The sequence below is a fragment of the Dryobates pubescens genome, chromosome 25, assembly GCF_014839835.1.
Source record: "Dryobates pubescens isolate bDryPub1 chromosome 25, bDryPub1.pri, whole genome shotgun sequence".
Lineage (NCBI taxonomy): Eukaryota > Metazoa > Chordata > Aves > Piciformes > Picidae > Dryobates > Dryobates pubescens.
Genome location: NC_071636.1, coordinates 5636682 through 5654444, shown reverse-complemented (window position 1 = coordinate 5654444; position 17763 = coordinate 5636682). Strand labels below are relative to the sequence as shown.

The 17763-nt window shown below is 57.1% G+C and overlaps 1 protein-coding gene across 1 annotated transcript; it reads right to left on the bottom strand.

Moving 5' to 3' along the window:
* Positions 1–6822: 6822 nt before the first annotated feature.
* Positions 6823–14913, bottom strand: LOC104308516 (sodium-dependent serotonin transporter). Its single transcript, XM_054173282.1, has 13 exons — positions 14694–14913; positions 12902–13036; positions 12557–12776; positions 12169–12307; positions 11765–11899; positions 10623–10726; positions 10034–10161; positions 9707–9819; positions 9255–9386; positions 9037–9136; positions 8672–8772; positions 7495–7662; positions 6823–6903 (listed from the first exon to the last, which is right to left on the bottom strand). The coding sequence occupies exons 1-13, from the start codon at positions 14911–14913 to the stop codon at positions 6823–6825; spliced, it is 1776 nt and encodes a 591-aa protein (XP_054029257.1).
* Positions 14914–17763: the final 2850 nt, after the last annotated feature.

Below are 17763 nucleotides of genomic sequence, written 5' to 3'. Positions count from 1 at the left end.
AAGCTCCAGATTAAACCAGTGCTTTCTGGGGGGGGGGGGGGGGAGGGAAGGACAAAAGTAGCCAGTATCATGTTTTTTAGATCCCCCAAAAGGGACCATCTAAGTGAAGCAGCAGTGATTTCAAACAGGGCAGCAGAAACACGAATCAGTAGCTAGGCCAAGGTGCTTCTCGGGGGCCCCCTCTGCCTGCTTGTGGTGTGTGGGTGCTGAATTCAAACAGGAGGCAAAGCAGGGGTGGGGAGGGGGGGAAAAAAAAACCTTGATGTAGCCCTTCTTGGGAGCTCAGTTTCTCCTCCTGCCACCTGAAAGGGAAAGGTGTTGCTTCTTGGGAGGTTCAAATGCACATCCTTCATGTGAAGACATCTATTTTTTTACCTGAATGTTTGTAATTGATTTGGGGTTTTTTGGGTTTCTTTTTTAAACCAAGCCAATAATGACCTAACAAGCCAGCTTGTGACAGTTCCCAGGTAGCTTTTAACCAGCTTTCCTCAGGTCTTTCCTCCCAGGAGAGATTTAGAGCTGTTTTATCTGCCCTCCTCTTGGTGTTTACAGCACTTCCACTGGGGCTCTCTTAAGTGCACTCCACAAGGACATGCTGGACACCCACAGGAAAGCCTTACAGGGGTTCAATGTGAGCAAAACTCTGCTCTGGCTGCCAGAAGCCTGCAGAGTTTGGTTATGGTACCTATGCTCTGAGCTTGCTACCTAATCCTGCACGTGTTCCTGGGGCAAAACAGGGTGGGTTTGGGGTGACCAACTCCTAAACCTCTCTAAAATCACCTTAATGTGGACTCACTCGTAACCAGGGAGGTGGTTGGGACCTCAGAACCTGCTTTTTAACCCAATACTCCATTGTTTTACATAGCAGATGATTAAAATCCCATCAGTGTGCACTAGAGCTGGTCTGCCTGCACTGTTTTTGTTAGGGATCCCACCTGCACCCCCAAAAGAGCTGCTTTGGTGGTTGCAGGAGTCTGTTTGCTTGCCCTGTGGCCATGGTCAGTGTTGGAATCTTGTCTGCCTTTGGAAAGGGGATTTCTGGAGGGGGATGGGGGAGGGAGGGGAAGGGAATGAGCCTTGTGTTGAGCTCCTGAGAGAGAGAGAGCTGTGAGATGGGAGATGAAGCTGGGGTTTTCTCCTTCAGGGGCAAGAGAATGTTGTTGCCTTTATCAGACCATCTGGCTGACATCACTTTGTCTGTTGAGCATCTTCAAGGTTACCAGGTGGGGGAGGGGGGACCCCCCCCCCCCCTTTTATTCCAAACTAACTTGTATTCTGGGTTTGGGGGGCTGTGTTTTTATACTGTAAACTAAAGAATATTGAGAACTCTCACTTTCAGTTTTGTTCCTGTGAAAAGAGAAGTGGTGTGGTTTGTGTGTTTGCTTTCTGTGACACTAGAGGCCCTGCTTTCACAGAGCAGGAGCTGCTTTTCCTAAGCCCCAGCTTACCTCTTCTGCTCTGTACCCTGCTCTGCCCTAGCCTGGCCACATCTGGAATCCTGGGTCCAGCTCTGGGCTCCCCCAGTTCAAGAGAGATAAGGAACTACTGGAGAGAGTCCACCAGAGGCTACAAAGATGCTGGGGGGCCTGGAGCATCTCTGTGAGGAGGAAAGGCTGAGAGCCCTGGGGCTGTTGAGCCTGGAGAAGAGCAGCCCCAGAGGGGAGCTGATCAGTGCTCAGCAAGAGCTAAAGGACCTCTGGGGGGCTAGAGGATGGGGCCAGACTCTTGTCAGTGGTGACAAGGGCCACTGGGCACAAACTGGAACCCAGGAGGAGAAACTCCTTTGTTGTGAGGGTGCTGGAGCCCTGGAGCTGCCCAGAGAGGTTGTGGAGTCTCCTCCCCTGGCCCTCGTGATCCTGGGCAAGCTGCTGTGGGTGCCCCTGCTTGAGCAGGGGGGTTGGACTGAAAGATCTCCAGAGGTTCCTTCCACCCTCTTCCAGAAGAAGGATCCTCTCTGTGTGCTGGAAGGAAGAACAAAGGTCCTGCACAGGGTTACACTGCACACAAACTCCTTTGTTGGGGTTTTTTTCTTACATGGTAACTGGAGCCTTCTACTAAATATCCTTATCTGCCCTTTGGTACAGCAAAGGTGGCATTAGGGCTGGGGAACCTACCCAAGGAAGTCATGATTTAGTCTGAGACAGACACCCAATGCCTGGAAATGTTGCTCTGCTATTTTCAGCCAACCTTTGAGTCTCTGTTTTGAAAACAAGGATCCAGGAGCCACAGAGGTGTAAGGGAGGGGTGGGACTCCAGGCACTCTTCATCAGGGGCTGGAGGTGGGGAGAGAAGATGAGCAGAGGCTTCTGTGGTGTGTTTAATAGTAATGCTGAGCCTGCTGTGAGAGCTGAGTCCAGCTCCTCTGTCCAGGGGTGGTTGAGGTTCAAGGAGGGAAGCAGAAGCTCCGAGTTGAACCTCTTGGAGTTTGTCCTAGACCCAGAGCTTGGTTTTTTAAGGTCCATTTCCAGTCAGTGCTGTTTGTCTCTCTCCCCGAGACCAGCTCTCTGCTGCTTTTAGGCTGTTGCTTCAAAGCATAATAAGAATTAATGATGTGAATCCTTCCTTGCCCTGCCCTGGCTGACTTTTAAATCAAACCAGATAGTCTTCATAGCTGAACTTGCCCTCTTCATGTCTGCTCTGAGTGCACCAATGCCTGCGGGGTGAGCTTTCAGTTTCAGTTCACTGCTCGCAGCTCCCTGCTCACAGACATCCACCGACTAAGGGCAATCACCCCCCTGCTGCCCTGCCCCATTCCTTCCCCAGGGTGGGAAGAGGAGCTGCCACCTCCCTTCCCACAGCCCTGTTAACAACCAACAGAGCAGCCATGAATAAAGAAGGGAGGCCTGGGTTGTTTACTTGGGTTTTTATTTGCACAGAGAGACGTGGGAGGGAGTGGAGAATGAGGGCAAACAAGGGCTCTGCTCGGGGGAACACGAGAGCTGGGGCTGTCAGCTCTGCAGCAGCCACCTCCTGAGCAGCAGCCAGCTGCAGGCCAAGCTTTACAGCAGCTTACAAAGGAAAGGAGCAAGAGAAGAGTGTCCCCTTCCCTCATTCTCTCACGTTTCACCTGGATCAGCGACTGGAGCTGTTGCAGGCCAGCCTCCAACTTCATAGACTCACAGAATGGTCTGGGTTGGAAGGGACCTTAAAGACCATCTTGTTCCACCCCCTCTGCCATGGGTTTAGACACCTTCCACTAGATCAGGTTGCTCAAGGCCCCACCCAACCTGGCCCTGAACACCTCTCCAGGGAGCAGGCACCCACGGCTCTCACCAATGGCCCCCAAGGAACTTCCCTGTGGCAATGAGAGGTCAGTGTCCTCCAAACCAGTCGTGTCACATGCAGCACAAGGCTGGAGGGAACAGGTCACCCACAGCTGCTCTGGAAATTAAGGTTTGAAACACTAAATAAATTACTAGCCCAATCCCCCCCCCACTCCCTGTGTTAAATACCAATGGAATAATTACTCAGCAAAATCCAGTTCTGCCTCAGGGCAGTGCAAACCAAACTAGCAGCATGGCTGTGGAGATGTGGCTCAGTGGAAACACTTCAGTTTGCTGCTGAAGCCGCAGAGGACTGCTCTGCCTGCAGCTTCACCACCACACCACACCCCCCCAAGAGCCTCAGCCCAGCAGCCTCTGCTGGGCTGGTGGACATTGAGAGGTTCCCATTTCCAGGGAATGAACACACCTGCATGCAGAGGAGTGCTCAGCACAAGCTGGAAACCCTTGCCAGCACCCCAGTTCAGCGTGGCTGTGTCAGTGCAAGGCTGCTGCTGGGGATTCAGCCAAGAGTCAGAGCAAATCATGTCAGGAATGACAAAGCTGTCCCTGAACAGGTACAGCAGGCTCATAGAACAGAATCAGAGAAGCAGTGGTTTGGGTTGGAAGAAACCTTCCAGATCATCCAGCCCTGCCAGGGCACCACCAAACCGTGGCCCTCAGCACCACATCTCCACAGCTCTGAAACCCCTCTAGGGATGGGGACTCCACCACCGCCCTGGGCAGCCTGGGCCAGGCCTTGACAATACTCAAGGAGAAGAAATTGCTCCTCATGTCCAACCTAAACCCCTGCTCCTGCCCCCTGAGGCTGTTTTACTCTTGTCCTGTCACTTGTTCCTTGGGAGAAGAGACCAACCCCCGCTTGGCTCCAGCCTCTTTCAGGGAGTTACAGAGAGCCTCCTCTTCTCCAGACTAAGCAACCCCAGGTCCCTCAGCTGCTCCTTGCCAGCCCTGTTCTCCAGACCCTTCCCCAGCTTTTTTGCCCTCCTCTGGACTCACTGCAGCTCCTCAATGTCCTTGGAGTGAGGGGCCCAAAACTGAACCCAGGATTCAAGGTGTGGCCTCACCCATCCCCGGGTCAGGGGGACTATCCCTACCCTGGTCCTGCTGGCCACGCTACTGCTGATCCAAGCCAGGATGCCGCTGGCCTTCTTGGTCACCTGGACACACACACCGGCTCCTCTCCAGGTGGTCATCAACCAGTACCCTCAGGTCTGCTCACACTTCAGTGTTTCTGCTCAGAAACAAGCACCTGCCAGCCCTGCAGCTCCACAGCTGTGGTTTTGCCTCCAGGCTGCTTCTGAAGGCTGCAGAACAAACCCTCCAGACTCAAGGACTGGTGATGGCAACACTCTGGCCAGGCTCTCGTCCTGACCTCAAGGTCTGGTCCCCCAGGTCACTGGGCAGAACAAGTGTCACAGCAGGTCACACTCTCTGCCTGCTCCTGATGTGCACACGAGCACCCCAGGGACGCTCTTGAGGACGTCAGATCAGCCTCGCTGGCATGCTGTGGTTTTGGGATGAAGGTGCAGTGCTACAGACCCTGCTCCAACCCACCTGGGTCTGCTGCACAACCCCTCTGGGCAGGTCCAGGAGTCAGTCTGCTGCTGGGCGTGATCTCCCGCACCCGGCCGTGCTGCTGCCGAAGGTGACCTCGCGACGGAGCCGTGGGGAGGTGAAGCCGTGCACACAACGTCAGAGCATCCTGCTGGAGGTGGTGGGATGGCTGCAGCCGGGGGGGGATGAGCCAGGTGGGACTGGCAGAGCTTCTCTGAGACGGACCCACCAGGTCCTGCTAGGCTACCGCCGCCGGACCGGCTTGTAGACACAGATAGCCATGAGGATGATGGTGAGGAGCAGAGCACTGAGGATGCTGCCCAGCAACACTGCACGAGGAGGGAGGGATTAAGGTTAGAGAGTCACAGAATCACAGAACAGTGGTGGGTTGGAAGGGACCTTAAAGGTCATCGAGTTCCAACCCCCTGCCACGGGCAGGGACACCTCCCACTGGACCAGGTTGCTCAAGGCATCATCCAGCCTGGCCTTGGACAGCTCCAGGGAGGGGGCATCCACAACCTCCCTGGGCAACCTGGTCCAGGGTCTCACCACCCTCGCTGTAGACAATGAGATGTAAAGAAAGAGATGGAGGCACCCCTCCCCTAATAATAATTAACAATAACAATACGACGAAATAACAACAACAACAACAATAATATTCAGTCATTACAACAACTAAACAAGCCTCCTGCTAAGCAGGCTCCCCCCATCCCTTACCCAGGTTCTGTTTCTGCAGCACGGCGAAGGCTCGGCCGCGCTCCCCCGGGCCCGGCACCAGCACCGCCAGCGCCGCCAGCGCCCAGCCCCGCACGGCCGCCAGCGCCATCGCCGCTCCGCGCCGCAGACGCGGACAGACCGACGGCCGCCCGGATGGAGCGACGGACAGCCCGCCCCCCGGGCTTTGTGTGCCCGGCACGGCCCTTCCTCTGCTTCTCTTCCTCTTCCTCTTCCTGCCGGAGCTGCTCCGCCCTGGGCAGGCAGCGCCCCGCCGGGAGCGTCGGGAACGGGGAATAGCAGGGATCTGACTCTGCGCCCTCTTGGGTGTCATGCGTCTGCTGCCTGTGCCCCCCAGCTCCAGGGGCATCCCCCAGCCCCATCAGCCCCCCAGCTCCATGTGCATTCTCCATCCCCATCATCCCCCCCTGCTCCATGTGCATCCCCGAGCCTCGTGTGACTCGCCCTGCTCCATCATCTCCCCAGCTCCATATGACCCTCAGCTTTATGACCCCCCATCCCCTCAGCTCTCCATGTCCATCCCCCAGCTCCAGGTTCCCTCCCAGCCCCATGTGCATTCCCCAACCCCAGTGTACCTCTCCAGTCCCATGTACCTCTCCAGTCCTGTGTGTATCCCCCAGTCCAATGCCCCCCCCAACCCCATGTCCTCACCCATGCCTGTGTGCATCCCCCCAGCCCCACGTGCATCCCCTAGCCCCGCGACCCTCCCAGCCCCATCACCTCCTCCACCCCCACGCTCTCAACCACACCACGGCGCTTCATGAAGACATCTCAGTGAGCTCCAGCTCCTCTGCCTCCTCAGGTCTCCTAACACTCCACATCAGCTTTATTTTCCATGGCTAAAGGCATGCAGCACTCGTGCCCAGCAGGAGGTCATGAGCATCTAAGCAAGGCCGTGCCCTTGGACATCTTCATGGGGAGTTGGGGTTCACCTCCCAACCAAAGCAGCTTGACCCTTGGCTTCCATCTCATAGGACTCAGCAGTGGGTCCTGGTCTCCCTGCTGTGGGTCAGAGGTTTACCTGCCCATGGCAACAGCGGGCACCTGCTGGTGGTGCAGCTCCACCGAGGTGCTTGGACACGAGCAGAGATGGTGGCCCAGGAGCTGCCACCAGCACACGCAGGTGCCCGGGGCGGGCATGAGGGGCTGGTTGCTGTGAGGAGGGTGAAGCAGCTTCTCTTCTGCCTGCCACATGGCTCTGTCAGGGCAGGAACAGGAGGTCTCTGCATCCCCTGGACGTGCCCCCAGGCTATGGGACAGGTGACAGGGACACCACCTCCGCCTGGGGCTCTTGTGCGGTTTTCTCCGGCCGGATGCAGACAGCAAGGCGCTGGAGGGGGGAAGCAGGCAGAGGAAGAGGGCAATGGGCAGGATCTTGCTCCCTGCAGGGCCAGGGCTGGGCCAGCCTGCAGCAGACCGTGGCAAGCAGGTGAGTCATAGAAGAGCTTAGAAGACCAGGTTGGAAGAGACCTCAAGGAGGTCCAACCTGTCTTGGCCAAAGCATGGTCTAGACAAGCTGACCCAGCACCTTCTCCAGCTGAAGCTTAACAGTGTCCAATGCTGGGGACTCCACCACTTCCCTGAGGAAATTGTTTGGAGATCTCCCAAAAATGGGCCAAGAGGAGGGGGTGAGAGCTGGGGATGGTCTCCAGGCCCATGCTGATGCAGATCTACCACCTCCTGGCCCAGCCAAAAGCCTCAGAACAGCCTTGGAACAATCAGTCCACTAGGCCAAGCTCCTCAGAGTCCTCCTCCAAGCAGCTCTCCACGTGTGATTTGATTGCCACATGAACAAAGATGCTGAGAAGGTGGCAACCATCTGCCCAGCTCCCTGGCTGTGGTCTCAGGCTGAGCTGAGCAGGGGTCCCTGCCCACTCCCAGCCCACAGAGAGGGTGTGGGATTGCCCAGCCCACTCCTCACCTGCTTGAGGGAGCCTGGTGTCCAGACGAGCTTGTACACCATGTAGAAGGGGATGCAGATGAAAGAGGATGCTCCTATGAGGTACCCCACTGAGATGCTCCACTCAGGGTACTGGTAGTCAAAGAGGGTCAGAGGTGGCTGGTCCAGGAGGGAGCTGATGACTATGAACTGTGACAAAGTGGAGATCATTAAGAAGGGATCTCATGGGGCTGAACCACAGCAGGACATGTCCCACTGCCTGTCACAAGCAGCACAAGGCTGCAGCAGAGCTGGACAGCCCACCAAACCCAGGTGCACACAAACATGGGTGGCCAGGAAAGCTCTTTTGGGGTGGCTGGGCATCCTCAGAAGCCCAGTCCCACTGGCTGCTCATGGAGAGCAGATCATGTAGGACATCTCTCCAGCCACAGCAGCTCCAGCGTGGCTCATGGTGTAGGTTCACACCACCTCCATCCTGCTGACACTGGTGGTCTCCTAACCACAGGAGGCCAGCATGGAGGTTGCAGTGACATCTCCCAGCCTGCCACCTCTTGCTGGCTGCAGGCTGGGAGGCCTTTATGTGACAAACCCCCACTGAGACGGTGGCCACACGTCCCTGTGCTGAAGCCAAATCATTGGCTGTTGGCTTTGATGACCTGGGCCACCATGATTAGTCCTCAGGAGGCCTCCTCTCCTGAAGATCCAACAAGATTTGACCTCTCTACAGACACAGCCTTTGAAGTGGGGTTTCAAACGGGACAGGGAAGGATTCTGCTCAGTGCACAGCACCACAGTGCCATCAGAAATGCAGCTGCAGCTGACCATGCCCAGCATGAGCACAGGACACCATGGAGCAGGAGGATGAATTGAAGCTGTGTTTGCCCCCATGTGAGCACCCAGCTGCTGGCTCCCAGCCCTGGAGAAGAACAAGAGGCTGAAAAATGCACTCCCAGCTCCTTTCTGTGGTGAAACTCCTTGTGCCAGGGTCTGTGGGCAGCTTGTTGTTGCTGTCAGAAGCAGCATGGAGAGCTGGCAGGGCAGTTGGCACAAGGTCCTACAGCCCTGGCCATCACCCTGGTCCACCCTCCTGGCATCTTGTTCATCTCACAAGAGCCAGGGGGGAGTGATGAGAGGAGAGAGCTGGTGAGGAAGAGGTGGTTTGGCAACCTGGTCTTGCATTTGGGCAGCAGCTACTCACCGCTAGCAAGGCAGGGCTGATGGCCACCCAGCACACCTTCCAGAACATCCCTGGGGTGAAGCCCAGCATGGCTTTCACATCATGGGAGAACCTCTGTATCCCTGCCAGAGGAGAGAGCTGTCACATCCCCAGAGACCCATGGGAGGATGTAGGTACAGGGACACAGGCACAAGATGCTCTCCAAGTCCCATCCCAGTCCTGCCAGGAGCCACACATCTGCTGCTTCTCCCAAGCCACTGGCCTCTGCACACCCACCTGGGGGCTTTGTTGGGTTGATGGTTGGACTTGATGGTCTTAGAGGTCTTTTCCAACCTTAATGATTCAATGATCCTAGGGTGTTTGTCATAACAGAGGCAGCTCCTTACCATAAAACCAGGAGACAGCTATTGTCTCCAGTAGCACCACTGCCAGGATTGAGCAGCCAGCCCCAAACTCCTCCAGCAGCTTCACCACGTAAGCTCCCCCCTGGAAGAACACAAGGGGTGCTGAGCAGGCCTCCAGCAAGTGCTGCTCCAGGAGGTACTTGAGACAAAAGTGAAGTGTGGTGTGGGGACGGAGCAGAGCAGCGTCTGGTGGTACTCACGTAGGTGAGGGTGCTCAGGGAGCCCAGGAAGCAGACTGTGATGAGGCCAAGGACGAAGAGCTCCCTTCGCCCAGCCAGGACCTGGGGGTACTCATCCATCACAGCTGTGATCACTGCCTCCAGACCCCCAAACTGCAAAGGGAATGCCAGCAGGGGCCGGAGAAACGCGGCGTGGGGACAGCCCCGTTCTTGGAGGAAAGCTGCTCCCTGCAAGCCCTCTCTGCCCAGAGGCAGAGTGGAGACCCCCCCCCCACCCTGCCCCCTCTCTCCCAGATGACCTTCTGATGGACTCTGGAGGAGGCCACCTCAGCCCTGCTGGAGACGACAGCGTGGTGCTGCCTCTGTTCAGGGCTTGGGCAGCAGCCGTCCCTCCTGAAGCCAATGCTCCCCCTGTCACCCCACTATTGCCCACGGGACACAGCCATCCCCAGTGCCTGCTGGGGCTTCCCTACCGTGCTGTCCAGCCCCAGGGTGATCATCATCAGGAAGAAGATGATGGCGAAGAAGGTGGATCCCACCATGTTGGCGATCGCTTCGGGGTAGGTGATGAACAGGAGGCTTGGCCCTAGGAGAGGACACCGGTTTGCTTTGCTGTTCCCTGGGCTCCTGAGTGCCAGCTGTGCTGGTGCAGATGCTCCCAAACCAGAGCAGCTGTGGCACCTCGCTGCCTTCTGCTCCACAGGCCTGGCCATCGCCCTGTCCTCCCTCAGCCTCAGCGGGCGCGAGAAGCCAGCAGGAGCTGGGCGCCACGGGGGCAGCTCCGCTGGAAAGAGACAAACCTTTATCTCTGGCGACATCCTCCACCTCCACGTCCCTCATCTCGGCCATGTAGCCCAGCACGGTGAAGATGACGAAGCCCGAGAGGAAGCTGGTCAGGCAGTTCACAGCGCTGGTGACCAGAGCGTCCCTGGAGAGCAGCAAGCAAGGAGACAGCTCCTGCAGCAGAGCCACGGACCCCCGGGCTGCTGTGCCTGGCAAGGAGCCTCTTAAAGCCCACCCACTCCAACCCCCCTGCAATCAACAGGGACATCCCCAACTGGAGCAGGTTGCTCGGAGCCCCAGACAACCTGACCTGGAATGCTTTCAGGGCTGGGGCATCTCCCACCTCTCCGGGCAACCTGGGCCAGGCTCTCACCACCCTCAGTCTCAACACTTTCCCCACGTATCCTCAATCCCCTCTGCAGTTCAGCCCTCACCCCACTTCAGCTGTCCTGCTCCCCTGAACTCCCAGCAGTTCCCTCTGCTGGCCCCACACACCAAAACCAGCGGTGCAAAGGGGAAGGATGCTCAGCCCTTGGCCATGGGAGCTGCCAGGCTGAGGTCCATCTGCAGCCATGCCTGCAGGCAGCCGTGGCGGCGGGAGCTCACCGGTAGCAGTTGTTGTGGAAGTGATTGTAGCTGGCCAGAGCGAGGAGGACACCGAATCCAGGGCCCAAGGAGAAGAAGATCTGTGCGGCAGCATCGACCCAAACCTGGCACGAGAAGCAACAGGCAGGCTGCAGAGTGGGCAGGGGGGCTCCAGGGATGGCAGGTGCTCCACGGTGTGCCCACCCCCCCCCTGTGCCCACCCCTGTGCCCACCCCACGGCATGCACATGGATTCCTTGCTGGCATATGGATGGGTTCCTTGTTGGCACCTCCTCTTGCCATAGAATAGAATAGAACAGAATAGAACAGAACAGAATAGAATAGAATAGAATAGAATAGAATAGAATAGAATAGAATAGAATAGAATAGAATAGAATAGAATAGAATTAACCAAGTTGGTAAAGACCTCAGGGATCATCCAGCCCAACCTCTCACCCAACACCATCTAATCAGCTAAACCCTGGCACCAAACACCCCAACCAGTCTCTTTTTAAACACCCCCAGGGATGGTGACTCCACCACCTCCCTGGGCAGCACATTCCAATGGCCAATCTCTCTTTCTATGAAGAGCTTCTTCCTAACATCCAGCCTGAACCTCCCCTGGCACAGCTTGAGACTGTGGCCTCTTGTTCTGGCGCTGCTTGCCTGGGAGAAGAGACCAACCCCCACCTGGCTACAACCTCCCTTCAGGGAGTTGCAGACAGCAAGAAGGTCTCCCCTGAGCCTCCAGGCTAACAAATTAAGCAACAGCTCCTGTGCCCCCCTGTGCCCAGAGTGGGGATGAAGCTGAGGGGAGCCCCGTGGAGCCAAGACCCCCATGTCCACCCCTCCCCAGCAGTTTTGGTGCTGGCAGCTCTGCCCTCGTCAGCTCGAACGAGAGCTCGGGAGAGCTGCCTGCTAATTAGCCGCGGAGCCAATTGTCAGGCCGGGGCACAAAGCAAGCCCGGGAGATGAGATGGGTGATTCAATCCTGCATTTGCATTTCCAAGAGCCTGCCCAGGGCATCTCCTCTCTGTAGGATCACGGTCCCCATCGGGGGGGCCCAGAGCCGTGGGCAGAAGTGGGTGTTCATCCTGGGAATGGTCTGGGTGCTGCCATCCCCAGAGCAGCGGGGAGGAGAGGGCTGCTGGAAGTGGTGCTCACCGCGGTGCTCAGGAGCTTGCCCCAGTCTGGGCGCAGGTAGAAGAGGACCCCCCTCCAGGCGCCGGGTAGGGTGGCCCCTCGGACCAGCAGGATGAAGAGGACAACATAGGGCAACGTGGCTGTCACCCACACCACCTGGAGAGAGGCAAACCGCCACCCCTCAGCAGCTGCTCCACCAGGCACCCAAAGTGGGCATGGCCAGCTTGCCCGTGGCTTGCTGGAGGTGGCCAGGGGGTTGGGGTGTGAGGAGGAGACAACATCTCCTGTTTAAGCAGAACTTGGTCACTCCTGCTTGACCTTGCCCACGGAGGGGATGCTGTGTGCCAGGCTGTAAGCCCCTGTGTGCCCAGGGCTCCAGCACACCCACACCCAGGCAGGGCTGCTGCTGGTCTCCTCTTCCTTACCTTTCCTGATGTTTTCACCCCTTTCCACAGGCTGAAGTAGACAATGGTGAAGATAAGGAAGAGACAGAGGAGGAGCTGCCAGCGGATCCCCCCCACATCGTAGAGCCCCCCTGACTTCTGGATCTCCAAGACCTTCCTCCTGTGGGCAGGGATCCAGGGAAGGTGTCTCAGGACAGCCTGGTGCCGCTGGCTCAGCCCTGGACAGGCAATTCCATGCTTAAATCTCCCCTGGAGCACAGGGCATGATGACCACGAGCTCCTCAAGAGCATCCCCAAACCAGGAACCTGCTCCCAGGTCCCCCTGCTCCTGCTCCCCACGCAGCAAACCCAAGTTTCTCCATGGGGATGTGGCTCAGCTGAAGCACATCCCCCAGGGACGTGCACTCACGTGTAGAACTCCTCTGCAGGGGACCTGGAGAAGTTGGTCCAGGTCACATTACTCTTCCCAAAGTAATTGGTGCAGTTGGGGGTGTTCCAGGGGTTGTCACAGCTGGCCCAGGGCAGGGTGCCCGAGAAGGAGGAGTAGAAGTAGTAGAGAGCCCAGGCGATGATGGTGTTGTAGTAGAAGGAGACGTACAAGCCAATGATGCAAATGGCAAAGCCAGTGCCTGGGGACAGAGGGGGACAGTCTCCTCCTTGTCCCCTGGGATGTGGCTGAGGGGACCAGCACAGTCCCCACTCACTAACCCTGCACGGCCCCGGGTGGGTGGTGGTGGCCGGGGGGGGCTCTTACCTTTAAAGATGGGGCAGACGCGCCTCCAGATGGGGATGGCACCCGTCCTGTGGAACTGCCCCAGTGCCAGCTCCATGTAGAAGAGGGGAACCCCTCCAAAAACGGCCATCAGCGTGTAGGGAATGAGAAAGGCTCCTGTGGGGCGAGGAGCAGAGGAGGCAGTGACCACCAGAGCCCCACGCTGGCCGTCTGCAGGCGGAGAGCCGCCGCCGCCGTCCCTCGCAGCGCTGCAGGCACGTTCACCGAGCAGCGTGTCAGGGGCTGGGGGTCTGCTTCTGAAGACACTGCAAAAGTTTTCTGCTTAGAGGGGTTCAGGGGTGTGAGGACTTGGTGCCTCAGCTTCCTGGGCTCCTCTGTCAGCGTCCACCGCTGTCCCAGCCTTCCCTGTGGTGGAATCACTTGGCCAGGACGGTACAGAGTGGAATCATAAGGGCACAGGAGATGGGGCACCGAGAACCTCCCAGGCCTAGAAGAGCTTTGGAGAAGCCCCCCACTGAGTGAGCTGGGGCACCCTAAGACAGGAGTAATTAGGGCTGCAATCTGCATTATTCATTGCCATGTCACTCCTAACAGGCTTGCATTCCTACCCCACCGAGGCTTTGGGAGTGGAGCTGCTCTCCACCTTCATCAGAATGGTCCTGTTGGGATTAGTTAATTTAACCCCCACGGCTCCTCTCTCCAAGAGCTCTCCACATGCTCCACCTCCAATCCCTCAAGGGTGGAAACATCTTCTAGGGTAAAAAAGAAAACCTTCTAGGAAGGTTTTCCAGTGCTGGGTGAGCCCACCAGCAGCCTGGATCAGCGCTCCTGCTCTGCAGGGACCGTGGATGCCCTTCCCAAGAGCTGCTCTCTGAACTCCTCACCCTCCTGCGTGCATCGGGTGGGTGAAGGAAGCATCTGCCTGAACCACGTCAAGGAAGAGGAGCTAAAGTTTGCTCCTGGTCCCACAGGAGTAACTCACAAATCACTGAGCCTCAGTCTGGGCACCTGGGATCCACATTTTAGCCTTGAGTGTGGTACTAATTACCTCCTTCTCCTTTTCCTGAGACGCAGAAGACGTCACCCAGACGCTGGCTCCGGTAATTAAATCCACTCTGCTTTTGCAAAGAGCACAAAATGTTCATCCCTCATCTTGAATTCCCATGCAAGGGGGTTTGCCCCCCTCCTCTGGTTAAAGCAATTGAGTTTGATGTCTTTACTCAAGGGTTGGGTTGGGGTTTTTTCCCCCCCCCCTTCATGGTGCTTTGTCTGTGGCTGTGCATCCCGAGCCCTGCGAGACGTGGGGCTGAGCGTCCCAGGACGCCGGGGGTGCTGCGTGGGGTCCAGCACCACCACCTGCCTGGGTGAGAGCTGCAACGTCTGTCTGGGATACTCGTGAGGATCGTTTCAGACCACGAGCCATCAGGGAGGGTGGCTCTCACAAAGTCACAACATCAGAAGGAGCATCGACTCCCCGCCCCAGCTTTGCAGAGCTGGACCCTTGTAGGCTGTTTGGACCCTGCTGGTGTTCTCTGTGTGATCCCAGAGCTGCTCACACACCTCTGCTCACACCGGGGAAGGAGAGAGTGACTGACACAAGGGAAAGGTGGATGGAGGAGGATTTTGAATGAAGAAAGAGACACAAAACAGTCAGGGGACAAGTCAGGAGAAGTTGGCTTGGTCTCTGAACCAGAGAGGAGCAGCTCAAGACAAAGACAGACGAGAAACAGTGAGTTTTTCAGCCCTGGAAAGGTGATAAACCGGGTTTCTTTCCTCCCAAAGAAGGCTTAAACAACCCCAGCAGTGTCCTTACCCCCTCCGTTTTGGTAGCAGACGTAGGGGAACCGCCAGACGTTGCCCAGATCCACAGCAAATCCAACCACCGACAGCAGGAAGTCCAGTTTCTTGCTCCACTTGTCCCTGGCGTGGCTTCGGGGTGCCAGGAGTGTGGGGCCGCCCGTGGGAGCCGGGCGAGGGGCTGTGCCCCCTTGGGGGGGACAGGAAGCAGGCAGCGGGCAGGGCTGCTCTGCCATGCTGCCACCCCGGCAAATCCTGCAGGCTTCAGGCTGGGTGAGTTGGGGATGGGAAGGGAAGGATTGTGGTGTGGCTGATGACAGAACCGAGGAGGGGAGGGTCAGGCTGGCTGCGCTTCCCCACCTCCCGCTGCAAGCCCAGGGAGCAGGCGGCACAGAAACCCATCCTCTGATCAAAGGCAGGAGGGGGGAGAGCAGCTCTGAGCCCGGGGAACAGCCTCCTCGGGCAGGTCTCTCTGCCCTCTGCTCCTAGGTCTGTGCCTGGGCAGGTGCCTCCTGGGGTTAGGCTGGAGTTGGTGACACACTGGCACGGGGAGGTGGTGCTCCTTCTTCCCAACAGATGTCTTGCTTCCCACCCTTATTTCTTTCTCTTTGGTGCCTTTTGCAGTTGCCATGCTGTGAGGCATGACCCCAGACCCACCACGGGCTGGTGGTGGCTCATCCTTGCAGAAGCAGCTCTGTGGAGCGAGCAGGCTCTGGAAATGCAACCTAAAATGGGATGCAAGCACAGGTCATGAACTCCCCTGGTGCTCACCGTCAGCCTATCAGACCCCTGTGGGCTGGGGACACCTCTGTGCTCTGCCAGGAGCCAGGACCACTGGCACAGAGCTGCCCAGCCTGAGCCATCCCACGTCACCCAGTGGATTCTCACGGACTCCTTGGGTCTGCCTGTGTCCCCTGGGTGAGCTGCTGCAAAGAAGCCACTTGAAGCAACTTCTGCAGCTCAGGTGTGAGCAGGGAGGGGACAGCAGCCTACCAACAGCCATGATCATGAAGGTCTCTTCCAACCTGGCTAATTTCTCTTCTCTTCTCTTCTCTTCTCTTCTCTTCTCTTCTCTTCTCTTCTCTTCTCTTCTCTTCTCTTCTCTTCTCTTCTCTTCTCTTCTCTTCTCTTCTCTTCTCTTCTCTTCTCTTCTCTTCTCTTCTCTTCTCTTCTCTTCTCTTCTCTTCTCTTCTCTTCTCTCCTATGTTTGACAGTTCAACAGTGACTTTTCTGGCAAATAAAAGGTGTCAGTGCAAGTTTACAGCCCAGACAGATCCCTGTCTCTTGCCCCTGGCTGTGACATGGTGACCAGTGCCAATCAAGCCCTTGCCCAGAGCCACCAAGTGCTCTGAGGGCTCCTGGGTGCTCCAGCACCAGCTTTGGGTGGAAAAAAAACCCCAAACCTAAACAATCCCTCATCTGTAATTAAAAGAAAGGAGAGAAGAGCTCAGACCAGGTGCTGAGGTTCGTGAGGCCACGGCTGGCAGGTTGCTGTGACGACGTGACGCAGCCACCCAGCATCTGCCCAGCACGGGGAGCCTCTGGACACTGTTAATCCTTCAGACACCCTGATGGAGACCTGCTAGAAGCCCCCAGTTAAACACAGATGGATGTGCTGTGGCTTGCCTGGCCCTGTCTGCTGGGGCTGTTGGACTGGAGCAGCCCACAGGGGCTGATGCTGGTCCCCAGATGGATGTCCCTGTCGTGACAAGGTAGGCAGAACAGGCTGTGCCTTGGGTGGCTTTAGTCCAGCTGGGGTGGCACAGCCACCCCAGGGCAGGGATGTGGCTCTGCTGGGGGGGACATCACTGCACAGCAGAAGCACAAGAGCCCTGGATTTTTTTGGCTACCCTTCCTTGCTCTCCTGCATTTGGCTGTCCCCAACACCTCCCCAGATGTTCTCTGACCCAAGAGTGATCAAACTGGGATGCCCAGCCCAGAGCTGCAGGCAGTGGTGGATCTGTTCCCCAACACCTCCCAGTGTGTCCCCAGATGTTCCCTGACCCAGGAGTGGAGTGATCAAACTGGGATGCCCAGCCCAGAGCTGCAGGGTCTTGAAAGTCTCCAGAGAAGAAGACTCCACAGCCTCTCTGGGCAGCCTGTTCCAGTGCTCTGTGACCCTCACAGTGAAGAAGTTCCTCCTCATGTTGAGGTGGAACCTCCTGTGCTGGAGTTTATATCCATTACCCCTTGTCCTATCCCAGGGTGCAAGTGAGCAGAGCCTGTCCCTTCCCTCCTGAACCCCAGCCCTCAGATAAACATTTATTGAACCCCCTCTCAGTCTTCTCCTCTCCAGACTAAAAAGCTCCAGGGAGCTCAGCCCCTTCTCACAGGGCAGCTCTCCAGTCCCTCAGTCATCCTGGTGTTGTCTGCTGGTATCCAGGGGGAAAAGCAAATCACTCTTGCAGAACTTTTTGTTGTTGCTGTTAAAACTTGTTCTCTTGATGGGAGAAGCACAGAGCTTTTTGTTCCCACCAGGCAAGATGATAATGATGGAAAGATTTCATTGTCACAGCCACCATGGGTGCTGTATCTCACTGAAGTATTGATGGGTTTGCTCTTCTTGCAGGAAAGCAAAGCCAGCCATGAAGTGCAGTTGTGCCTGGTGAAAGATTGGTGGATAACAAAGCTGGTTTAAAATCCCCTCCTTTCACCACCACCTCCCCTTTCCCACCCCATTTTCCCCCTTTTTCCCCTCAAATCCCAGAGCACCTGGGCTCTGCTGCAGCCTCCTCCCACCCCAGGTGTGGCCACATGGCCCTCCCCACCCACTCCCCTATTTAATCCCCCCCCAGGAAAGGCAGCAGCCCCAAGCTGAGCCCTTCTGGGTTGGAGGATCCTCATCTCATCACTGGTGTGTGCTCAAGGTGCACACTGGGTGATGGTGACAACAAAGCCTGGGGAGCCTGGTGGCCCCCTGGTTAGGTAGGAAGAGCATTGATGGCCACTCCAAGATCATCCCTGGGTGCTGGCTGGGGCTCCCTACTGGGGCTGAGCTCCTCTGGGTGGTATCTTGGCTGGTTGAGAGTCTTGCCCCTGGCTGTGGGGTGGGTGCACAAATGGTGGTGGAACAGAAGCTGTTGAGT